This window comes from Bubalus kerabau, chromosome 19, assembly GCF_029407905.1.
Source record: "Bubalus kerabau isolate K-KA32 ecotype Philippines breed swamp buffalo chromosome 19, PCC_UOA_SB_1v2, whole genome shotgun sequence".
Lineage (NCBI taxonomy): Eukaryota > Metazoa > Chordata > Mammalia > Artiodactyla > Bovidae > Bubalus > Bubalus kerabau.
In genome coordinates, this window is record NC_073642.1 from 31,575,431 (window position 1) to 31,596,056 (window position 20,626).

The 20,626-nt window shown below is 47.2% G+C and overlaps 1 protein-coding gene across 3 annotated transcripts; it reads right to left on the reverse strand.

The window, feature by feature from the left end:
• Positions 1-39: 39 nt before the first annotated feature.
• CHRNA3 (cholinergic receptor nicotinic alpha 3 subunit) lies at positions 40-19,513 on the reverse strand. Of its 3 annotated transcripts, none has more exons than XM_055555544.1 (6): positions 19,388-19,513; positions 14,826-14,965; positions 14,668-14,712; positions 13,456-13,565; positions 6,480-7,491; positions 40-1,376 (listed from the first exon to the last, which is right to left on the reverse strand). In XM_055555544.1, exons 2-6 carry the CDS (start codon positions 14,844-14,846, stop codon positions 1,248-1,250), a joined length of 1,317 nt encoding a protein of 438 aa, XP_055411519.1. In that variant the 5' UTR covers positions 14,847-14,965; positions 19,388-19,513; the 3' UTR covers positions 40-1,247. The 3 variants fall into 3 exon arrangements, with proteins under 3 accessions (XP_055411519.1, XP_055411518.1, XP_055411517.1); XM_055555543.1 differs by lacking the exon at positions 19,388-19,513 and adding an exon at positions 17,716-17,732; XM_055555542.1 differs by lacking the exon at positions 19,388-19,513 and adding an exon at positions 16,557-16,791.
• Between the last annotated feature and the right edge of the window lie 1,113 nt (positions 19,514-20,626).

Below are 20,626 nucleotides of genomic sequence, written 5' to 3' on the forward strand. Positions count from 1 at the left end.
AATAAGTAAGCTTTGAAATGCCAAAAGCAAAGCCAGTAGTGTGATGATAAGAACCTCTATTAAGAAAAAGCTTACATGTTAAGACCTAAAACAATTAAGCTCTCAGAAGAAAACAGGACAAATGCTTTATGACATTAGATTTGGCAGTGGTTTCTTGGATATGACACAAAAAAGCACAGGTAAGAAATGAAAAAAACAGACAAATTGGACTTCTTGAAAATTTTAAAAATTTGTGCATCAGAAGATACTATCAACAGTAATGACAACCCACAGAATGGGAGAAAATATTTGCAAATCATGTATCTGATAAAGGATTAATATCTAGAATATAAAGAGAACTCCTAAAACTTAAAAAACAACCCAATTCAAAAATGGGCAAAGATCTTGAAGACATTCCTCCAAAGAAGACATAAGAATGGCCACTAAACACATGAAGAATGCTCAAAATTACTAATAATTAGAGAAATGCAAATCAAAACTACAATGAGATACCGCTTCACAACCAGCAGGTTTGCTATTGTCAAAAAAAACAAAAAACAAAAAGAAAACGATAAGTACAATGAGGATTGGAGAAACTCGTGCGTTGTTGATGGGAATGTAAAACGGCATAGCCCTGGTGGAAAACAGAATGGCAGTTCCTCAAAAAATTAAAAATAGAATTAACAAATGATCAAACAATTCCACTTCTTGGTATATCCCTAAAAGAATTGAAAGCAAGGTACAGAAGAGAGATTTGTACACACATGTTGGTAGCAGCATTATCCACAACAGGTAAAACCTGGGAGCAACCCAAGTGTCCATCAACAGATAAATGGACAATAAAATGTGTATACTTGCAACTGAGTATTATTTAGCCTTAAAAAGTAAGGAAATTCTGCAATATGCTACAACACGGATGAACCTTTAGGGACATTCTGCAACATGAAACAGGCCAGTCACAAAAAGACAAATACTGTGTGATTGCACTTACATGAGTACTTAGCTTAGTCAAAATCATAAAGACAGTATTATGGTGGTTGCTGGGGAGAATGGGGGGTGATTGTTTAACTGGTCTACAGTTGGGTGGGATGGTGGTGATGTTACATAACAATGTGAATATATTTACCACTGAACTGTGGACTTAAACGTGGTTTAGATGGTAGATTTTATGCTAAGTGTACTTTACCACAGCGAAAAATAAATTAAAAAGTGAGCCCCCTCTCCCTCAACACCCACGAATAACCTCATAATAACACACAGTTTAGTTCTTATGCATCATCCCTGGTCATCAAGGGTTGTAGAAACAATCCTGCCGTCCCTAAAATGCACACCAGGATAAAAACCCACAGAAAAATACGATCAATCACCATGGCAACATACTTCCAATCGTCTTGAATCTGAAAGACAAAAACAAAAATCATGAGAGGAAAAAATAAAGCAGGAAGGAAAAGGCAAACCGAACATATTTTCAACACCAAATATTTAATAAATGGGTTTCAAGAGGAGAAGAAACCATTCTGCTGCCAACATGCAAGAAAACTTTTTTTTCCTAATTAATGTAGTCTGAGGAAATCTCCCTTCTCACATTTCTCTTTATGTACTAGAGAAACAAGAATAAAGTATCTGTCATATTAAATGCTTTAAAATCAGAAATTTCTTTTTTTTAAAGATTTTTTTTGATGGGAACCATTTTTAAAGTTTTATTGGATTTGTTAAAATATTGCTTCCATTTTATGTTTTGGTTTTCTGGCCAGGAGGCATGTGGGGTCTTAGGTCCCTGACCAGAGATCGAACCTGCACCCTCTGCCCTGGAAGGCAAAGCCTTAACCACTGGACCGCCAGGGAACTCCCATAAATAAGAAATTTCTTAATATATACATAACCCATTTCCCCCACCCCCCAAATTGAATTCTAATTTATAAAGTTAGTTAAACCAGTTACTTGACTTATACTTCTGTGGGAGGATTCTGGGCCCTTGTTAGAATAGCTAATGTAATCCAACATCATTTACCATTATTTCAAAGTACTAGCTCTTATCCAGTTTTAGATACTAATTTCCTTTTAACATCTGTTTCAAAAATGAAACAAGCACACCAGGGCAAGCCGCTCATCACTCTTTCACACAGCCCCCCTGTCCACAATACCCAACTAGCCAACTATCATCTTCAATTATAAGGCCAAAGCATCAGGGAATTCTGTATAGTTATAGGACAGGTTCAAAGTCAGAAACAATTGCTGACAATAAAGTAAAAGATGGAAGAAAGAGCGAGTCTAATTGTATATAATAGAGCTTCAAATTCTGGCTTGAAATAGGAAGGAGAATTGCACATTAATTATACTCCTGGACAACTCAGAAAGCAAGGAAACCATAATTGGATTGAGAAAAAGAGAACCCATGAATCAACTGATTTTTTAAGAAATAATCACATAATAAAGAGGCAGCATGTGATTTAGTAATTTAATTAAGTGGACTGAGATGGGGCTGGGAGACCAGGATTCTATTTCACCATTAGGAACTTGAGTCAATGCGTCCTCTTGATGACACTGAGAAGTCAAAGGATTAGAACTATAATGCCCTGTTTGCCACAAGGTACTTTATTCAAGTCCCTAAGACTGGTTTATAAAAGCTTCAAGTATAAAATAGACCCTGTAATTTCTACTAACCTCACTACTGGCTAAACCTCTTAAGGCTCTAAGAAGCCGTGGGGTGGAAAAAGCAAGACTTGTTACAGTTCCCAGCTCTGCTCCTTTCTAGGTGTGAGAATCCGGTTCAAATACGTGACCTCGCTTAGCCTCAGTTTCCTCATTGGTAAATCAGGTATAAGAACAGTACCTACTTCAGAGAGTTGTTATGAAGATTAAATGCAATATGTGCCTGGTCCTTAATGAATAGTGCCAATTGATATTAATGCTGATTTTTAAAATGAGGCATTATAAATCTCCCTCTGACAGCATTTCACATGGTTTAGCCTGGTGAAGAAAGAGTGAACTCGGGTCTTACACATAATACAAATAGTGCTGCAAAGAGATCTGGGTGAAAATTAACTGTATGTCTAACACTGGGTATTTCGGCACAATGATATTGGCTATTCTCTGGAAACTTTAGCACTAATGATGCGTGAACAGGTAGATGAGTGTTAGGCAGAATGGTAAACTGGCCCAAGCGCCTGGTGTCATCCCTCAGCCCAACCCCGGAGATATCCCAGAAAGGAGACTGCAGTAAAGATGGTCAGAAACGCGGACAGGTGTGGCCTGGTGGGTGTGAGCATGAGCGTGGGGTTGGAGGAGGAGGGTCTTGTTAGAAGGAAGAACTGGAGAGGATTGATTGTGCTCTTCTCCCCCAACCCTGTGCCTCCTTCCAGCCTGCTACTCCTGGCCCAGACAGGCAGGTGGGGCCACTTGTGAGCAAAGTGGAGCCGGGGAAGAGAGAGCAGAGAAGGTGCCCACTGACTGGCGGGGCCTGAGACTTCCCTCCTTACTCCCCACATCAAAGATGAAACAAGCACAGCGGAGTGAAAGGAACGAGGAGGAGATCTTGAGGGACAAGGTAACAGAAGAATAAAAAGAGAGCACACGGCTTTCAATCAGCAAAAGAAGTTTCACGTTTCTAAAGCACGACAAGAACCGAGGCAAAAAAAAAAGTAAATGCAAAACATGAAATAAGATGCCCGAAATTTAACCCTCGGAAAACAGTAATTACAATACATATAGATAAATCATTGATCAAAAGTCAGACTCTGGTGGGAATGAATGAAATAACAGATATACATACATCTATAGATATATCTCTGTATCTATATCTCAATCAAACAAGTTGTCTCAGGCTTATTAGCTCAGAAGATCATGGCTCTGATCTGTGCACACCTCCAAGACCTCAAGAGCAACTCATGCAGTGGAACCAGTCTTGAAGGATCAGCTGTCAAAACCATCATACGAAAGTATTAACATGAGACCACAAGCTCCCTAACTAGTTTTCTAATTTGTAACCCAATCCTACCTTAACTCTGAATTTAGAGTGTTAGTTAAACTCCTCACAAATGTGAGCAAGTAAGGGGCACCAACACAGCTCGAGAAGAGCCAAGGCAGGGGACACGGTGACACTCCTGTCCCTGTGGGGCCTGGTGTGTCCAGGGACAGTCATTCACGGGCTCCCAGCACCCTCACGAGATGGCTCTGGGAGAACTGGGCCTGTTTGGTCTGAATTCCTAGGAGGTCAGGACAGTTAAAACCAGCCAAGTTGGAGCTGGGGAATTAGGAAATTAAAACATCTCTGGGAAATTATGTACACAGCAGTGTGTCAGTCACACAGTAAGACAGAAAAAGGAATCTGTCGGACAGCCCGACTCCCCAGAGCACTGAGTTGGCATCTTTATTCTAACACCTGCCACCCTTTCACAAATAGCAATCCACTGCCCTGTGGTCCAGATTTCTGCATCCTCTGGAAAAGCAATGGGACCACATGACCAGATGACCAGAGGTGAGCAGTGGCTGCCTCGTGAGATGAACCATGTGCCTCTAGTTGGGAGCAGCCAAACACGTAAGTGTAAAGCTTCCCCATCATTAATACCTATCACTATTTCTAACATAAGATTTTTGGAGGAAATAGACGTCCACCCAATTATCACTCAAAAGAAGTGATGATTTTAAAAGTAGATAAATGTTAGAGAGTATCTGCAAAAGTGATTAGTGTTAGACCAACAAGAGGTTTTCACTAATCATGTACTCAATGTCCAACAATTGCTTCAGCAGAATCTGAAGGCAGGCCTGGCCTTTGGGCTAAATTTCTGACATCATCAGGAGGCTGTGCGTTGTTACAGTCACAAGATGGGCAGGGAGTTGCTCGGATGGGTGGGGTGAGGAGATAGGGCCGCTGTCTCTGTCTCCCTCCCGTCTCATCCACTCCCATTAATATGCCATTCACAGCTGAAAGAGAGGATCTAGACATTCCCTACCAACATTAATTACCTCCAGGGCATCAGGAAATGAAATTATCTAGTAATTAGCTCTCTGCTAATAAGCAACTTAAGGCAGAGCATAATAACCTTGGGGGTAAACAGAGTGGGAGCAGCCAAACACGCAAGTGTAACGCTTCCCCATCATTAATACCTATCACTAGTTCTAAAATAAGAATTCTGGAGAAAATAGAAGTCCACCCAATGAAAAAACCATGGGCAAGCGTGTGAATAGATATTTCACAGAAGATATCCAAATGGCCAATAAGCATATGAAAAGGAGACCTATTCATTACTCAACCAGGACATGCTAATTAAAACATCAAGTGATGCCACTTCACCCCGCTGGCGAGGAGAGGCGGCAGCTGGGGACTCTCAAACATCGCCAGTGGGTGTGTCAATCGGCTTAAAAATTTTGGAAACCTGACAGCATCCACTAAAGTGGAAAATACATCTCTGCAGTGACCCAGCAGTGCCGTCCTTAGGTGTGGATCCAGGAGAAATGAATGCATGTATTCACCCAAAGATACGTATAAGAACACTTAGAGCTGCTTTATTCACAACAGCCCCAACCTGGAAACAACCAAACATCCAACAATTGTAGATGGAATGAATAGACAGAAGGCGGTGTTGTCTTATTGCAGAATACTACACAGCAGGAACAAGCCCAAAGGATAAACCTCAGACGTTTTGTACATTTTGTTGAAAGAAATAAGTCAAATATGAAAGAGGTTATGCAATGCTACTTATATGAAGTTCAAGAGTAGGTAAAATCAGGGACTTGCCTGGTAGTCCAGTGACTAAGAGTCCACACTCCCAATGCAGGGGGCCCAGGTTCAATCCTTGGTCAGGGAACTAGATCCTGTATGCCACAACTAAGAGCTAGTGCAGCCAAATAAGTTTAAATTTTTTTTTTAAAGAATAGGTAAAATTAATGTAAAAGAGGCCAGGCTCAGTGGTTACTAAGGAGGGAGGGAGTGGGGTACTGACTGCGAGGGGCACGAGGGAGCTTTCTGGGCATTGGAAATGTTCTATGTCTTTATCTAGATCATGGTTCCATGAGTGTACACATAATATAATAATTCACTGAACTGTATGCACACTTAAGACATGTGTACCTTCTGTAAATTACACTTACAGGGGGATGGGGGGACACAATCAGTAAAGTTTAAAATGTCAGCTCAGCTAATCAATACTAATTGGAGATCATCTGGTCTCACTCCGTCTTCCAGCCTACCTCCTAATCCATTCTCTCTTGGCATTAGGAGTTCCTATGGCCTAAACGGCTGGCAGCCCAGGAGCTAAATGCAAGGCACCACATACAACCTTTATCATCCCATTTTACAGAAGACAAGACAGGCTCACACAGGTGAGGCAACATATCCAAGGGTATGTAACTGGTACGTGGAAGAGCAGGTCTGAAAACAGCCCACTGATGCCAGTGTGTTAAGTCTAATTCCTTAACCCCACCCTAAGCCTTGTCCACAAAGAACCAATAAATGCTTGTTGAATGAGTGAATGCTAATGTAATAACAGACACAGCCTTACCTCTTTGGCTTCATTTTGTGCTTTCATATTTTCAGCAATATACTTGACACTTTGGATAGCTTCTTTGATTTCCGGTGACAGAGCAGAGAGGGACAGCACAGCGTCGACAGATTCAGAACTGGAGCTTCTCGTGAGGTTGGCACTGAAATTGGAGATTTTTGCCCTGTGATGGTGGCAGTAGCCGCACAGCCCGTCCTGGCAGGGGTAGCCTTCCTTGCAGACCTTGGACTCTACGCGGCTGAAGCAATTCAGGTTTGAGAGCTCAGCACTATAGAAGGGTCTTGGCCTCTGAGTGTTGCCCTCGTTGCTTGCTGGCCTGGTCATGAACATGACCCTGGGAAGCAAGTTCAAGAATATGGTCTTCACCCACGCGGGCATCGTGTGGGTGGTCGGGGTCCTGTAGTGCACGTTGAGCACGAAGACGGTGATGACGATGGACAAGGTTACAAAGATCATGGTGAAGAGCAGGTACTCGCCGATCAGGGGAATCACCAGCGAGGTGGACGGGATGGTCTCAGTGATCACCAGGAGAAACACGGTCAAGGAGAGGAGCACTGAGATGCAGAGGGTCACCTTCTCACCGCAGTCGGAAGGCAGGTAGAAGACAAGCACAGTCAGGAAGGAGATGAGCAGGCAGGGGATGATGAGGTTGATGGTGTAGAACAGAGGCAGGCGCCGGATGTAGAGCGAGTAGGTGATGTCCGGGTAGATCTCCTCGCAGCAGTTGTACTTGATGTCGTGCTTGTAACCAGGGGCTTTGATGATGGCCCACTCGCCGCTCTCCCAGTAGTCCTTGAGGTTCATGGAGGAGCCAATGAGGACCAGGTCGATTTTTGCCTTGTCGTAGGACCAGGAACCGAACTTCATGGTGCAGTTCTGGTAATCAAACGGGAAGTAGGTCACGTCGATTTTGCACGAGCTCTTAAAGATGGCTGGGGGGATCCAAGTCACTTCCCCCGTGTACTTGAGTAAAGCTTTGGTCTTGTCGTCCACTTGGAAATCCCCAACAGCACTGTGAAAGCAAACGGGAGGCACACACGTGGTCATCTAGTCCAGCCTCTCACACTGCCAGCTGGTAAACAGCAAGTGGCGACTTGTAAAACTGCAGAATGTAAGTGTTCAAAGGGCTATAAAAAGTCTCCCAGGCCACCATTCCATTTACCAATGGGGATACTGAGGCCCAGGACCCCCCACCCACAGACAGTCTGACACACTCGTCATTCTCCCCAACCCAGGCCATGTCACTGGTTCATTCCACACCATACAACTCCCTACTTGAAACTTATCACGTGTGTGCATGCTCAGTCGCTTCAGTTGTGTTCGACTCTGCAACCCTGTGCACTGTAGCCCGCCAGGCTCTTCTGTCCATGGAATTCTCCGGGCAAGAATACTGGAGTGGGTTGCCATTCCCTCCTCTTGGAGATCTTCCCGACCCAGGGATCCAACCCACATCTCGTGCATCACAGGTGGATTCTTTACCCACTGAGCCACCTGGGAAGCCCTGATATTTACTGAGATACTCCCAAATGCAAGGGAGTTTTCTCCTTTAATTAATAAAAGAAATTAATGAACGTGGTCATTTGGAGGCAGGTGTTCAGGTCCCTATAATTTAGTCCTTGTGATGCCGCCTCCTTCTGTCCTCAACTGGGTGCGCAATATGTGTACACCCATGCATGCAGAGCACACCCTGGACCTCCAAGGGCTGTGGAGACCACTGTGGGCGCCCACTCCCATTAAACTGAGCCCTGTTAGATGGGTCTATTACCAGGCCCTGTCTCTGGATTCTGGTTCTCCGGTTCACCACACTCCCCCATTCTTCCCTGCACTGTTCTAGAAAGAATAATCACATTTTCTGATTCCTTGTCTTTTAAACCCAGCACAGCAGGTTCCTTTGCCTTGTGTGTCCCTATCCTTCCCCATATTCTCCCCCATGCTCCTTCTCCCTTAGCTACGTCCACCCTGACTTCCTCTCTAGGCAGAGATATATATTATTCTTAGAGTTGGCTTGCTGGCATTTATCAGCTGGCTTGTGCAGTGGAAGATTTGCTGTCGACCAACTCAATACCCTGTCCAGTCTCGCATCTGAGAGGGAAGCCAGCCAGTCCTCAAAACAATGGCTTTGCCTAGGGAAGCTCTTGATGTTTCCCTGGGTCAGCCAGCCTTTGACTGGTTTCTTAGAGTTGTGCATTTGAAGGCGTGCATGTCCTTCTAAAGGCAACAACTACCATAACAATTTGCCCAAAAAGCTGGGGGAAAAAAAAAGACAAACCTAAACATTTAGAGATATCCTGTCTGGTTGTTACTGGATATCATTGTGTGAAGACAGAAGGGAGGTGTCTGGGGCCTGTCTCCTTGCTGGTCTCTGGCCCTCCCACCCTCACACGTTCTGTTGAGCAGGACAGTAATTACATGTGGAACTGGATGTCAAATCCATTAACCCCTTTACTCCAGCTGGACTGTCCCAAAGGTGCCCTGCGTTTATATGTTCTCAGCCCCACTTTATCATACTGGGCCCTCGATTCCCCAGAAGATGACTCCTGACCCCAGGAAGAAAGGAGGAGGGGTATGAGAAGTGGAGGGGTAGGGACCCATGCAATCCCAAGTGGACTTGACCACGTTGGGCAGGGAGGAGCTCTGGAAGGCTGGCCTACACTCCATGGAAGGCTGAGAGGACCTCTGGGAAGGCAGAAGCCTCTGGAACAACTTTTCTTAAGGCATCCTGGATTAACAAAATGGACCTTCAGAGCCCAGGCACTAGTCCAGGAGTTGGCAAGCTATGGCCCACTGGCTTGGCCCCTATTTCTGTAAATACATTTTTATTAGTGCACACACCCATACACATTTGTGGTTCAATGTCTGCAAATATTAAGTGACAAGGACAGGGTGTATCGCGGTGACAGAGCCTGTAAGGCCTCCAAAGCCTAAAATACTACCTGGTCTTTCAGAGAAAATCTTGATGATCCCTGCTCTGGTCTAAGCCCCTCATTTCACTCAAGAGGAAACGGAAGATCAGAGAGCAGGACTGCTTGCTCAGGGTCCCACAGAGTTTGTGGCAGAGCCTTGAACACTCGGAACTTGAGTCTGGTCTTTTGGACACACACTTGAGGACTCACTGCCCACATCATCAGCAGAACTAGGTTACGTGGAACCCTATGAAGCTCAGATGTGAGAGTGTGGGGTCAAACACCGCCACCAACGGTTCCTGCATGGGCTGCAGGCAGGGTCAGCTGCTCTGGAGGTGCCCAAGGGAAGGGGAGGAGGTCTCCTGTCCTGAGAGCCCCAGACAGAAATCACCAAGAAGTATCTGCTCCTCAAAAGAAGGGATCCAGACTTTCCTAGTGATCCAGTGATTGGGAGTCTATCTGCCAGTGCAGGGGGCACAGGTTCGATCCCTGGTCCAGGAGGATTCCACATGCAGTGGTGGTAACTGGGCCCGTGCACCACAGCCACTGAGCCCACGCTCTACAGCCCACGGCCCTCAACTACTGAAGCCCAAGCACCCTAGAGCCTGTGCCCCGCAACGAGAAGCCACCACCACGAGAAGCCCGTGTCCTGCCACTGGAGAGTGGCTGCCACTCGCTGCAACTAGAGAAAGCCCGTGCACAGCAGCGAAGACACGGTGCAGCCAAAAATAAATAATTACATTTTAATAAATGCTAGCTCGTCTTATTGAAAAGAAGCGGACCTCCTCTCTGTAGTGCAGCCTTAGCAAGGGGAACAGTGGAACAGGCAGCGTGCCACCGGTTCCAGTTTGTGGGAGAGGACAAAATGATGGGCCCATGGAGGTCTGCAGAGGAGTCTCGACTGGTGTGGGCTTTTGATCTCAGAAAAATATGCCCCACCCCAACTGCCTTCCAGAAGGACAGAGACCTACCCAGGAAAAAAAGCTTCATCGGGTAGGATCCAGATTGAAAAGGGCAGGAAACTGGGAGTGAGAAGATGGTTCAGAAGCTAGAGAAGCAACCATCTAGAAGTGGCAGCTCTTAGGCTGTGGAGGTGACTACCTGGGGCATTTTTAAGAGAGTTATTTTTTTTTAATATTTAATTATTAACTTATTTGGCTGTACCAGGTCTCAGCTGTGGCACACAGGATCTTTAGTTGCAGCATGTGAACTCATGATTGTGGCGTGTGGGATCTAGTTCCCTGACCAGGGATCGAACTCAGGCCCCCTGCATTGGGAATGCAGAGTCTCAGCCCCTGGACCACCAGGGAAGTCCCTACACAGAGCATTTTAATGCTTCAAGGGGACTACTGGAAGAGGGAACTCCCAAGCGGGTGACACAGAGTTGCGCTCTTACCCACAAATGCTGTAAACAAAGACAGCAAAGACGGATAGATTGGACCCCTTATTAACATACTGTAAGAAAAATATGAAAAGTAATTGAATAACATGCAAGCACACAAAAATACAGCCACAGAACAGATGAAACGGATAACCTGACATTACAAATTAACCTAAAAGAGCAACCTTTAGAGACTTTGAAAGAGCAGCATAAATTAGAGACAGAAGCGGTAAGAATCTGGGTAAGCGACAGGAGTTCAATAAAGAATGGACGAAATGCAGAAAAGAACAGGAAAAGAGAAATTTTAAAAATCATTTCAGAAATAAAGACTAAAACATAACAACAAGCAGACACCATGGACAGTGTAGTGATTGAAACAAAAAAAGAAAGGAGAAAAAATGTAAATCAAAGAGAGATAAAAAGAGATAAAAGAATTTGAGAAAAAATAACAGAGAATATAGGTAAAGAAGTTGTAATTTATGTGAAAAAGGAGTTCCTGGAGAGATAAAGCAATAGAACAGAGCAATCTTAAAAACTCGAATTCACAAAAAATTTACTGGAATAAAAGAAGTCTTATTATGTATATGATACAGAGTAAAACAACTAGATTTTAAAGATAAATGAAAAATATCTTTGGGTTACCCAAGAAAAAGCTGGGTATGCATCCCAGCTGATATGCACCCCAATTTGTTTCAGGACAGCCCTGGTTTATTTCTGTGATCCAGGCACACTTATTCATAGAGTCCCTTTTCTCTCCCCAAAGTCACCAGATTATACAAGAAAAAGAAAATTAGATTGGCAATCGTTTTTGACAGCAATACTTCATACCAGATCATGAGTCAGCATTTTTAAGATTTTCATGGAAGGAAAATGTGAACCAAGGATTTTATATCAGCAAAATGACAAAAGTATTACCTAAAAAGGGTACTGTGAGTTATGAATGTGTGAGAACTTAGGGTATATTGTCCATGAACACTTTCTGAGGATTCTACTAGAAAACGAACTTCAGAAAACAAAAAACCATAGGAGAAACTGGCATAAGAAGGTAAAAGGTGTTTCTAGTGTGTTGAGATGAAACTTTCACCTGAGGTTTAGAGAAACTGAAGTTTTAGTTAGGAGAGAGGAGCTGGATGATTTTCTCTAAATGTTATTTTCAGCTTCAGATTCTAAGGAAATTCCTTTTGATATTTGCTCCTCTCCACACCTGATTTGAAACATTTCACTACATCTCTCATTATTGTTAAAAGCATACATCCCTAAAGCACCCCAGCTGTTCACCCAAGACTGCCAGCAAGAAAACAGCTATGACTTTCAAATCATAAGATTAAAAGCTGTGCCCACTTTAATTCTATCTCAGGAAAAATTCTCACCACCCTGCCCAGCTCCCTAAGAGCCTCCGGACCAGAAGATTCGTAGGATGCCTCACATTCTGCAAACCAGTTAATTTATCCCCTGTCCCAGTTCTTTAAGTGCCAATTTACAAGTTGCATGAAAGAAACATGAATGCTGTCTTTTCTTGGGAAAGCAATAAATAAAACATGGACCATCTTTGGAATGGGTAAAGGACTCCTCCTTTTAGTTCTTCTAGCCCATTACTAGAAAGTGGGATTCAGCTCCTCTAGTCCCAATACTAGTAGTAACACATATTCATTTGTACTAATATGGCAGATAAACCTAAACACAGAACACTTTAAAATCAGATTCGACTAATTCTATACCAAGTGTTTTGCTGAAAAATGCTCACTGTTTTTTTTTTCAAGACACTATAACTCCAGAGACAAGCACAGGTGCAAACATGAAGTTTTGCAATACCCAGAGAATAAACTAGTACATACTGTAAAATATCCATTAAAATTATGTGTGTCTGAGATGGCTGGATGGCATCACTGACTCCATGGATGTGAGTCTGAGTGAACTCCGGGAGTTGGTGATGGACAGGGAGGCCTGGCGTGCTGCGATTCATGGGGTCGCAAAGAGTCAGACACGACTGAGCAACTGAACTGAACTGAACTGAACAGAGGTTAGATACGTCAAGTGTCAGGTTTGCATGTAAAGAGAGGCTGGTTTTGGAGGTGCCAGGATGCGCAGGTTCAGACCAGCAGGAAAAGAACCTTTGAAAGTGAGAAAGAAGCAGGGCTTCCTGCCACTGGTGGGCAAAGGCGTATGTACAGCATCAGGCTGGGAGGGGAGCATCAGTTAGTTGAGTAGAAGAATGAAGCTTTCCCATGCCCTAACCATAGGGCCTGGTGGGACCTGACTTTCAGGGAGGTTCAGCTCCTGCCTCGGTGACCAATGCCCACTCCCATGTATTTCCTTCTTTGCCCTTCCTCCCTCTCATTGTATGTTTTGATATTATAACTCATGCCTGGCTTCCCTGATGTCTGGCAAACTCCTAGAGGCAAGGGGAGTAGTGGTTTTCTATTGATGTTTTGTGCCACCTTATCTCAACAACAACGGCATATGATTCTGACTTAAAGATGAGTTTTTAGCATGAGGAAAGGGAAGAGGGCTCTCAGGCACCACGTAACACCTAGCATATAGGAGATGCCCAATAAACACCTGTGGAATGAATCAGATGAATGAAGCCCTCTTGGCAAAGGTCTCAGGACGCCTAGGCTGTAAAGCACAGAAGGCCAAGGACCCAGGTCCAGGCTGACAGCCCCGAGAGGGTGGGGGCCACCCAGCAGCTTACTTGTTGTATAGTACAATGTCTGGCTTCCAGATCTTCTGCGCAGGGACGCGCATGAACTCGGCCCCGTCGTAGTCGGACGGGTTCCACTTCAGCTTGTAGTCGTTCCAGATCTGGGGGGAGGAGGCGGAGAAGGACCAGCGTGGTTTTACTTCTCTTGACACTACCCATCTTGGTGACCTCCCACCTCTGCCACACATCACAGAGCCATCTCCGTGAAGACCACACTGGTCCAGTTCCTCCTGTGGGTGCTAGTCACGGGGATAGCACTGGGCTGGTGCTGGCTGCCGGGAGCCGCTGCCTCCATGGTTGGGGCAAGCCCAGCCCCCAACAATCAGTTAGGACCATTAGGGCTTTCTCCAGTCACCTCCAGTGCTAGGTCCAGGTCCCTGCCTTATGCTCCTGCTGTTTACATTCCTGAAACGGCTCAGATATGCCATGAAGCCCTAATAACAGAGTGCTAATGACACATAGAATCCCCTTTCTATCTCCAAGTTGAGCAGGGTTGGCCTCTTAAGGGTTCTGGGGAAGGAACCATAATCCCACCAGGACCCAAGAAGCATCTGGGTGCAGAGGCTGGGAGAGCTGAGTCCTGAGTGCCTAAGGAGAGAAAGGACCTTAGGCTGTGGTCAAGGGGCATCTGTGCCACAGAGCGCTCACAGAAGGCTGTTGAGCTGACCGGCCAGTTGGCTGGACTGGTGGAAGAATCAGCCTTAGGTCAGTGAGTTATCTGTCCATGTCTGCACAGAGCTCCCTGGGGAGGACATGTGGGAGCCGATTTCTTTGGTCTCAATCTGAACAAGAAAATCCAGAACCCCCGCTCCCACCCTCCCAACTACAACGGCATATGATTCTGACTTAAGCATGAGTTTTTAGCAAGAGAAAGGGAAAGAGGTGTCTCAGACAGCACCCTAGGGTCAGAGGTCAGGGCTCTAGGCCTGGGTCTGTGCCATTTTGTGTGAGCATGTGGGGCGGGGCAGGGTCTCTCTCTCTTTCCAGGCTTCAGTCTATTGTCTGTGACTTGAGGGGCTGGACCCTGCAGTCCTTCCAGGAGGATGTAGGGCACTGCATGTGACCCCAAGCCCAGGAAGAGACAGACCAGCTAGTCAGTGGACCCCATCTAGGTCCACATCTAGGCCCTTTGTTCTCGTTCAGGGATAGCAAATAAAATAGTCACCACCAGGGGGCAGCAGTGCTCAGGGTCTGGTCACTTACTTGCTTGAGCCACAGGTTAGTCTCCATGATCTGGTTTACTTCATCCTAGAAAGAGAGATTAAAGTAGATGGTGAATTACAAAAACAAGGCTGGTTCTGGGAAAGGCTCTTCCAGAAGCTCCATCCCCCACGGCCACGGCTTGTGGCTCTGACACTCACCACCTTCACCAGCTGAGACATGGACACCTCAAACTGGATGATGACCGGGTCAGACACATTGGCCACTGGCCGGATGATCTCGTTGTAATCTTCAAACAGGCGCTCAAACAGGCGATGCTCGGCGTCGGAGGTGCTGGCCACTGAGGGAAGTAGCCCTGTCAGATCCTGGGGTAGTCATCACTTCCCCCTCCCCAGGAACATCACGTACCCCCAGCCTCCTTTCCACCTGCTGGGGGTACTCTCTGGAACTCCAGACTTTCAGACCAGCCCCGCTCCTTCAAGTTTACAGACGAGAAAACTGAGGCCCAAGACAGAAGGGATTCCATCAGATCACACACATTCGGTGAGAAGCACAGTGGTTACAAGCACAGGCTCTGAATCTGGATAGATCTGGTGCAAATCCTGACAGATTGCCTGGCAGTGGTGTGAACTTAGGCAAGTGGCTTAACCTCTCAGTGCTGGCATGTGGTAAAAGCTCAAGAACCATCATGGCTGTCTTTGTTACTACAGGGCAGGGGTGATACAAGTGAAGTCTGCCAGGGCACAGCCACAACGGAGAGATGACCAGTCCACTCTCAAGGCAGGGGCACCCCAGGGTCAGAGGGAGACCGCAGCCCAGGACTGGGACTCTCCTTCTTCCTGCCCAGGACCTTGCAGGGGTTTGGCCACCAAACCTCTTAGAAGCCGGGTGCCTATATGGGTCCCATGATCTCAGAGAGTGACCCACGGTCCCTGTTAATGATGTCTTCACATCTTGATCAGACTCTTCTCTCTCTGAAACCCCTGGGGACCCCCTTTGTTTATAGGCCACACCCCAGGCATTCTGAGTCAGCTCTTTTGCTTCTCACTTACAGATCTGCGAGAAACCTGGGGAGGGGATGAGGGGAATCCTTGGTGAAGTTCAACTCAACTTCTCCAGGGATTTTGACTGCCCTCCCCGCTCCGCCCCGCAGATAAAGACCGGGCCACAGTCAGGAGCTCCGCGTGGAGCGGACGGCGCTCTGTGTAGTGGGGGCCTCAGCCCCGGAAGGCAGGATCAGCGTTCTGAGTGGATGGTCACAACGTGGTCTCCCAACCGACGTCCAGCCCCGCTGCAGGGACCGCCGTCAGCCCTGCCAAATCCTTCGCCCCCTCGTATCTACCACCCCTCGCAGGACACTCAAAAAGTTTTCTGGCGTCGTCGGGTCTGGGCCGGTATTTCCCTAACAGGCTCCTCTAAGAGACCGGGCGGAAGGCGGGGAGGCGCCAGCAGCGCTAGAGAGGCGAGGACAAAGAGGAGAGGCAGGCGCCCCGAAACGACTCCTCTCTGCCCCAGATGGCCTCGCTCAAGCTTTAGCCTTCAACTTCCCCATCTATTCGTAAAACGAGGAGGTGGGCTGGATGCGGACAGTGGAACCCGCGGCCTGGGCGCGCCAGTGCGCCAAGCAGGACGACAGGCAGGGCTGGGACTCAAATCTGTAACCCCGGGCTGGGAAAGGAAGGCCCCCGGTGCGGGCCCTCCCCGCGCCTTCGGCCAGCGCCCAGAAGACTCTCAAGAATGGGGGATTCGAGGGGGAAACACGCACGCACCCATCCACCTCGCCGCCGGGTCGGAGCCAGACCACACAGGGTGCGGGGCCCCGGCCACGACGCCCTTGTCCCTGCCTCTCCACGCTGCGCTCGGGGCCGCAACCCCTACGGACCCTGAGTCCCGGCTCGGTCCTCCGGGTCTCCGTTGCCCCGCGCCCATACCTGGCAGCAGAAGCAAAAGCAGCAGCGGCGCAGCCGGGAGCGGCGAGAGCTTCGCGGAGCGAACACCGCGCGAGTGGGCGCCCATAGCGTGTCGGCCCGCGGGCCGGAGGCTCCGCGCGGACGGGGCGTGTGGCGGGCGGGGAGGAGCGGAGCCGAACAATCCGGAGCCGGCGGGGCGGTGGCGGAGACAGACTCGCGTGGCCAGGCGCGCAGCGCAGCCACCCCGCTCGGAGCCGGACCCGGGCCCGGCGCGCCGAGCCCCGGCTGCCCCACCCACAACCTCGGCGCGGCCCCGCCCGCCCCCGCGCGGTTCCGGAGCCTCTAACACGAGAGAGGTGCGCTCGCTCCTGGAAGGAGGACCCGTGGGCGCCAGTGCGCTGTGCTGAGCTCTCTCTCCCCTCGCTCTGTGGTCGGTGCCGCCCACGGACAGACGGCTCCGCGCCCGGCCAATCGGAGCAGGTCTTGACCGACCGCGGGGAAGAATAGGGGCCGCATCTCTGTCCCGGGCCTCCTGGGTGAGTGTGGGTCTCTCCCATCCCCGGGGTTGGGGACCATCGGGCTAGACGATCGTCTGTGCCTGGAAGACTCTAACGTACCTTCAAGACGAGGGCTCAGAATTTTGAAACTATTAAGTAATTGTTCAATATTTTAGGAGTGATAATGGTAATTGTGTTTTTTAAGAATCCTTATAGTTTACCACGAGGGAGAGGGTGTGAGTCCGTTGAAACAGTATTGGCCCTGAGCTGGGGGTTTGTTATCCTATTCTACTATTGAATATGTTTACAATGTCCCTTGATGAAAAAGTAAAACAAGAGAAAGAAATAACAAAAATGAGGCTTGGAGATGGAGCCAGCATAGAGAGCAGTGTGCTTTCCTGCCCTGGAACCCTCCAAAATCTCTACTGCCCACCGGCCCATCTGCACCGCTGAGTGCTCCAGGACGGTCGTGTGATCAAGAGACAGCCCTGGGGCCCCTTGGCCTGTCCGACCACCCACTGGCAGTGCTGTGGGGTAGCTGCCGGCTTGCTTGCAGTCCCGTTAGCACAGGACAGGTGAGTCACCTTTATTATTTCCACAATGGTCCACCTACCCACATTAAAACCGAACCAAAGGAAACATTTTGCAAGACTCAGAAAATGTTTGTAAGAATTGGGACTTACTTTGAGGCCCCCATTTAGAGCATCCTCCTTGTCCTGGCAAGAAGCCCTTTATCTGAAAAATATTGCCAATCACATATCCAACAAAGGACTTGTATCCAGAACATCTAAAATAGCCTCAAAACTCAAAAGAGGGACTTCTCTGGTAGTCCAGTGGCTAAAAAGCCACCTCGCAATGCAGGGGACGCAGTTCAATCCCTGGTCAGGGAACTAAGATCCCACATCAGGGAGCAATTAAGCTGGGCACCACAATTAGAGTCTGTGCTCTGCAGTGAAAGATCCTGTGTGTTGCAACTAAGACTTGATGCAGCCCAATAAATACTTTTTTTAAAAAAAAGATTATCTTCCTTATTAAAAAAAAACAAAAAAACCTCAAAAGCAGGAATGGACGGGTATGAGGGATCTTATTAGAGTGATGCCAGTGTTCTAAAACTGAGTTATAGTGATAAACTTATTAAACTCATTGAATTGTACACTTAAAACAGGTGGATTTTGTGATACATAAAGTATAAAGTGAAAGTGTTAGTCACTTAGTCATCTCCGACTCTTAGCGACCCCATGGACTGTAGCCCGCCAGGCTCCTCTGTTCATGGGATTCTCCAGGCAAGAATACTAGAGTGGGTTGCCATTTCCTCCTCCTTGGGATTTTCCCAACCCGGGGATTGAACCCAGATCACCTGCACTGCAGGCAGATTCTTTACTGTCTGAGCCACTAGGAATACCCAATACATAAATTATACCTAAATAGTTGTAAGATCTCAGCAGTAAGAAAACTAAAATGCGGTGTTAAAAATGAGCAAAAGAGTTAAACAGACACTTGACCAAAAAAGGCAAAAAACTCATGAAAAGATGTCAAACATCGCTAACATTGGCAAAGTAAAGTCAAACATACTCTCCCCATATGTGAAAGTTGAACTATAAAGAAGGTTGAGCACTAAAGAACTAATGCTTTCAAACTCTGGTGCTAGAGAAGACTCTTGAGAGTCCCTTGGACTGCAAGGAGATCAAACCACTCAATCCTAAAGGAAATCAGCCCTGAATAGTCATTGGAAGGACTGATGCTGAAGCTGAAGCTCCAATATTCTGGCCACCTAATTCGAAGAGCCGACTCATTGGAACAGACCCTGATGCTGGGAAAGATTGAAGGCAGAGAAGAGGGTGGCAGAGGATGAAATGGTTAGATAGGATAGCCGACTCATTGGAACAGACCCTGTTGCTGGGAAAGATTGGAGGCAGAAGGAGAAGAGGGTGGCAGAGGATGAAATGGTTAGATAGGATAGCCGACTCATTGGAACAGACCCTGTTGCTGGGAAAGATTGGAGGCAGAAGGAGAAGAGGGTGGCAGAGGATGAAATGGTTAGATAGCATCACCGACTCAATGGATATGAATTTGCCCAAACTCTGGGAGATAGTGGAGGACAGAGAAGCCTGATGTGCTACAGTCCTTGAGGTCGCAAAGAGTCGGACACAACTTAGTGACTGAACAACAACAACCCCGTGTAACCCACGAACCACATTCCTGAGTATTTATCTAGAGAAAGGAAAACTTTTGATCACACAAAATCCTATAAGTGAATGTTTATAGTAATGCTGTTGATAATTGCCCCAAACTGATGACAACCTAAAATGTGCTTCAACATCCATATGATGGATGCAAAGAACAAATTATTGGTACCTTCACCAACTTAGATGAATCTCAAAGGTATTATGCTGAATGAAAGAAGTCACTCTCCAGACGAAGGGATTCTTGAAGAGACTAAACTGTAGTGGAGAAAAGCTCAGTGGTTGCTGGGGGTTGGGGTGGAGGGACACATGACCATAAAGGAGTAGCAGGTGTGAACTATTTTGGGTGATGAGTATCTCCTGTATCCTGATTACATAAATCTGTGTGTGTGTTGGGCTTCCCCGGTAGCTCAGTGGTAAAGAGCCACCTGCCTGCCATGCAGGAGCCGCAGGAGATGCAGGTTCGACTCCTGAATCCACGACTGAAGTGACTTACCGTGCACTAGTCGCTCAGTTGTGTCTGATTCTTTGTGACCCCATGGACTGTAGCTTGCCAGGCTCCTCTGTCCATGGAATTCTCCAGGCAAGAATACTGGGGTGGGTAGTCATTTCCTTCTCAAGGGGCTCTTTCTGACTCAGAGATTGAACCCTGGTCTCCTGCATTGCAGGTAGATTCTTTACCATCTGAACCACCAGACATGAATCTATACATGTGTTAAAATTAACAGAACAGTACATAAAAGTCAGTTTTATTGTACAATTTTTAAAATAGATTTTTTTAAAAAAGCTCCTCCATTCCACAAATATTTCGAGTGCCTACTACATGCCAGGCACTGTGCAAAATATAATATGTGGGGGAGCCAATCAGAGCATCAGTGAAGGAGACACACTTGACCCAGGCAGGATGAAAAACATGACCAGGGCTGGGGAGCGTGGAGGAGACAGCCATTCCTTTCAGGTGGGGAACCACGGAAATGCTCAGAGGAGGGTGCAGGAAGGAGGAATAGGAGCCTTGTATTCATTCAACAAACATTTATTGAGCCCCTACGGTGTGCTGAGCTCTGTCCTGTGGGGATATCGCGGTGAACACACAGGTCTAGGTCCCCGCTCTCACGGAGTTCACACTCTAGTGGGTGAGAGGTGGACAATAAACGCTCTAATGAGAGCCTTGGGTGCCAAGGAGCACTGGAGGAAGGTGGTGGGGTAACACGGCTGTGGGGGAGAATGCTTTGGAATGAAGGGCTGAGGGAGGCCTCTGGGGGAGGTGACCTTGGACAAATGATGGGGTGGAGCAGAGTCCTAAATGATGCAGCCATTTGGAGAGCTTTCGAGGCATCCAGAGAACAAGATATTGGTAGAATGTACAGCAAAGGCAGGGGCTCTAAGCTGGGAAGATACTGAAGCATGTGAG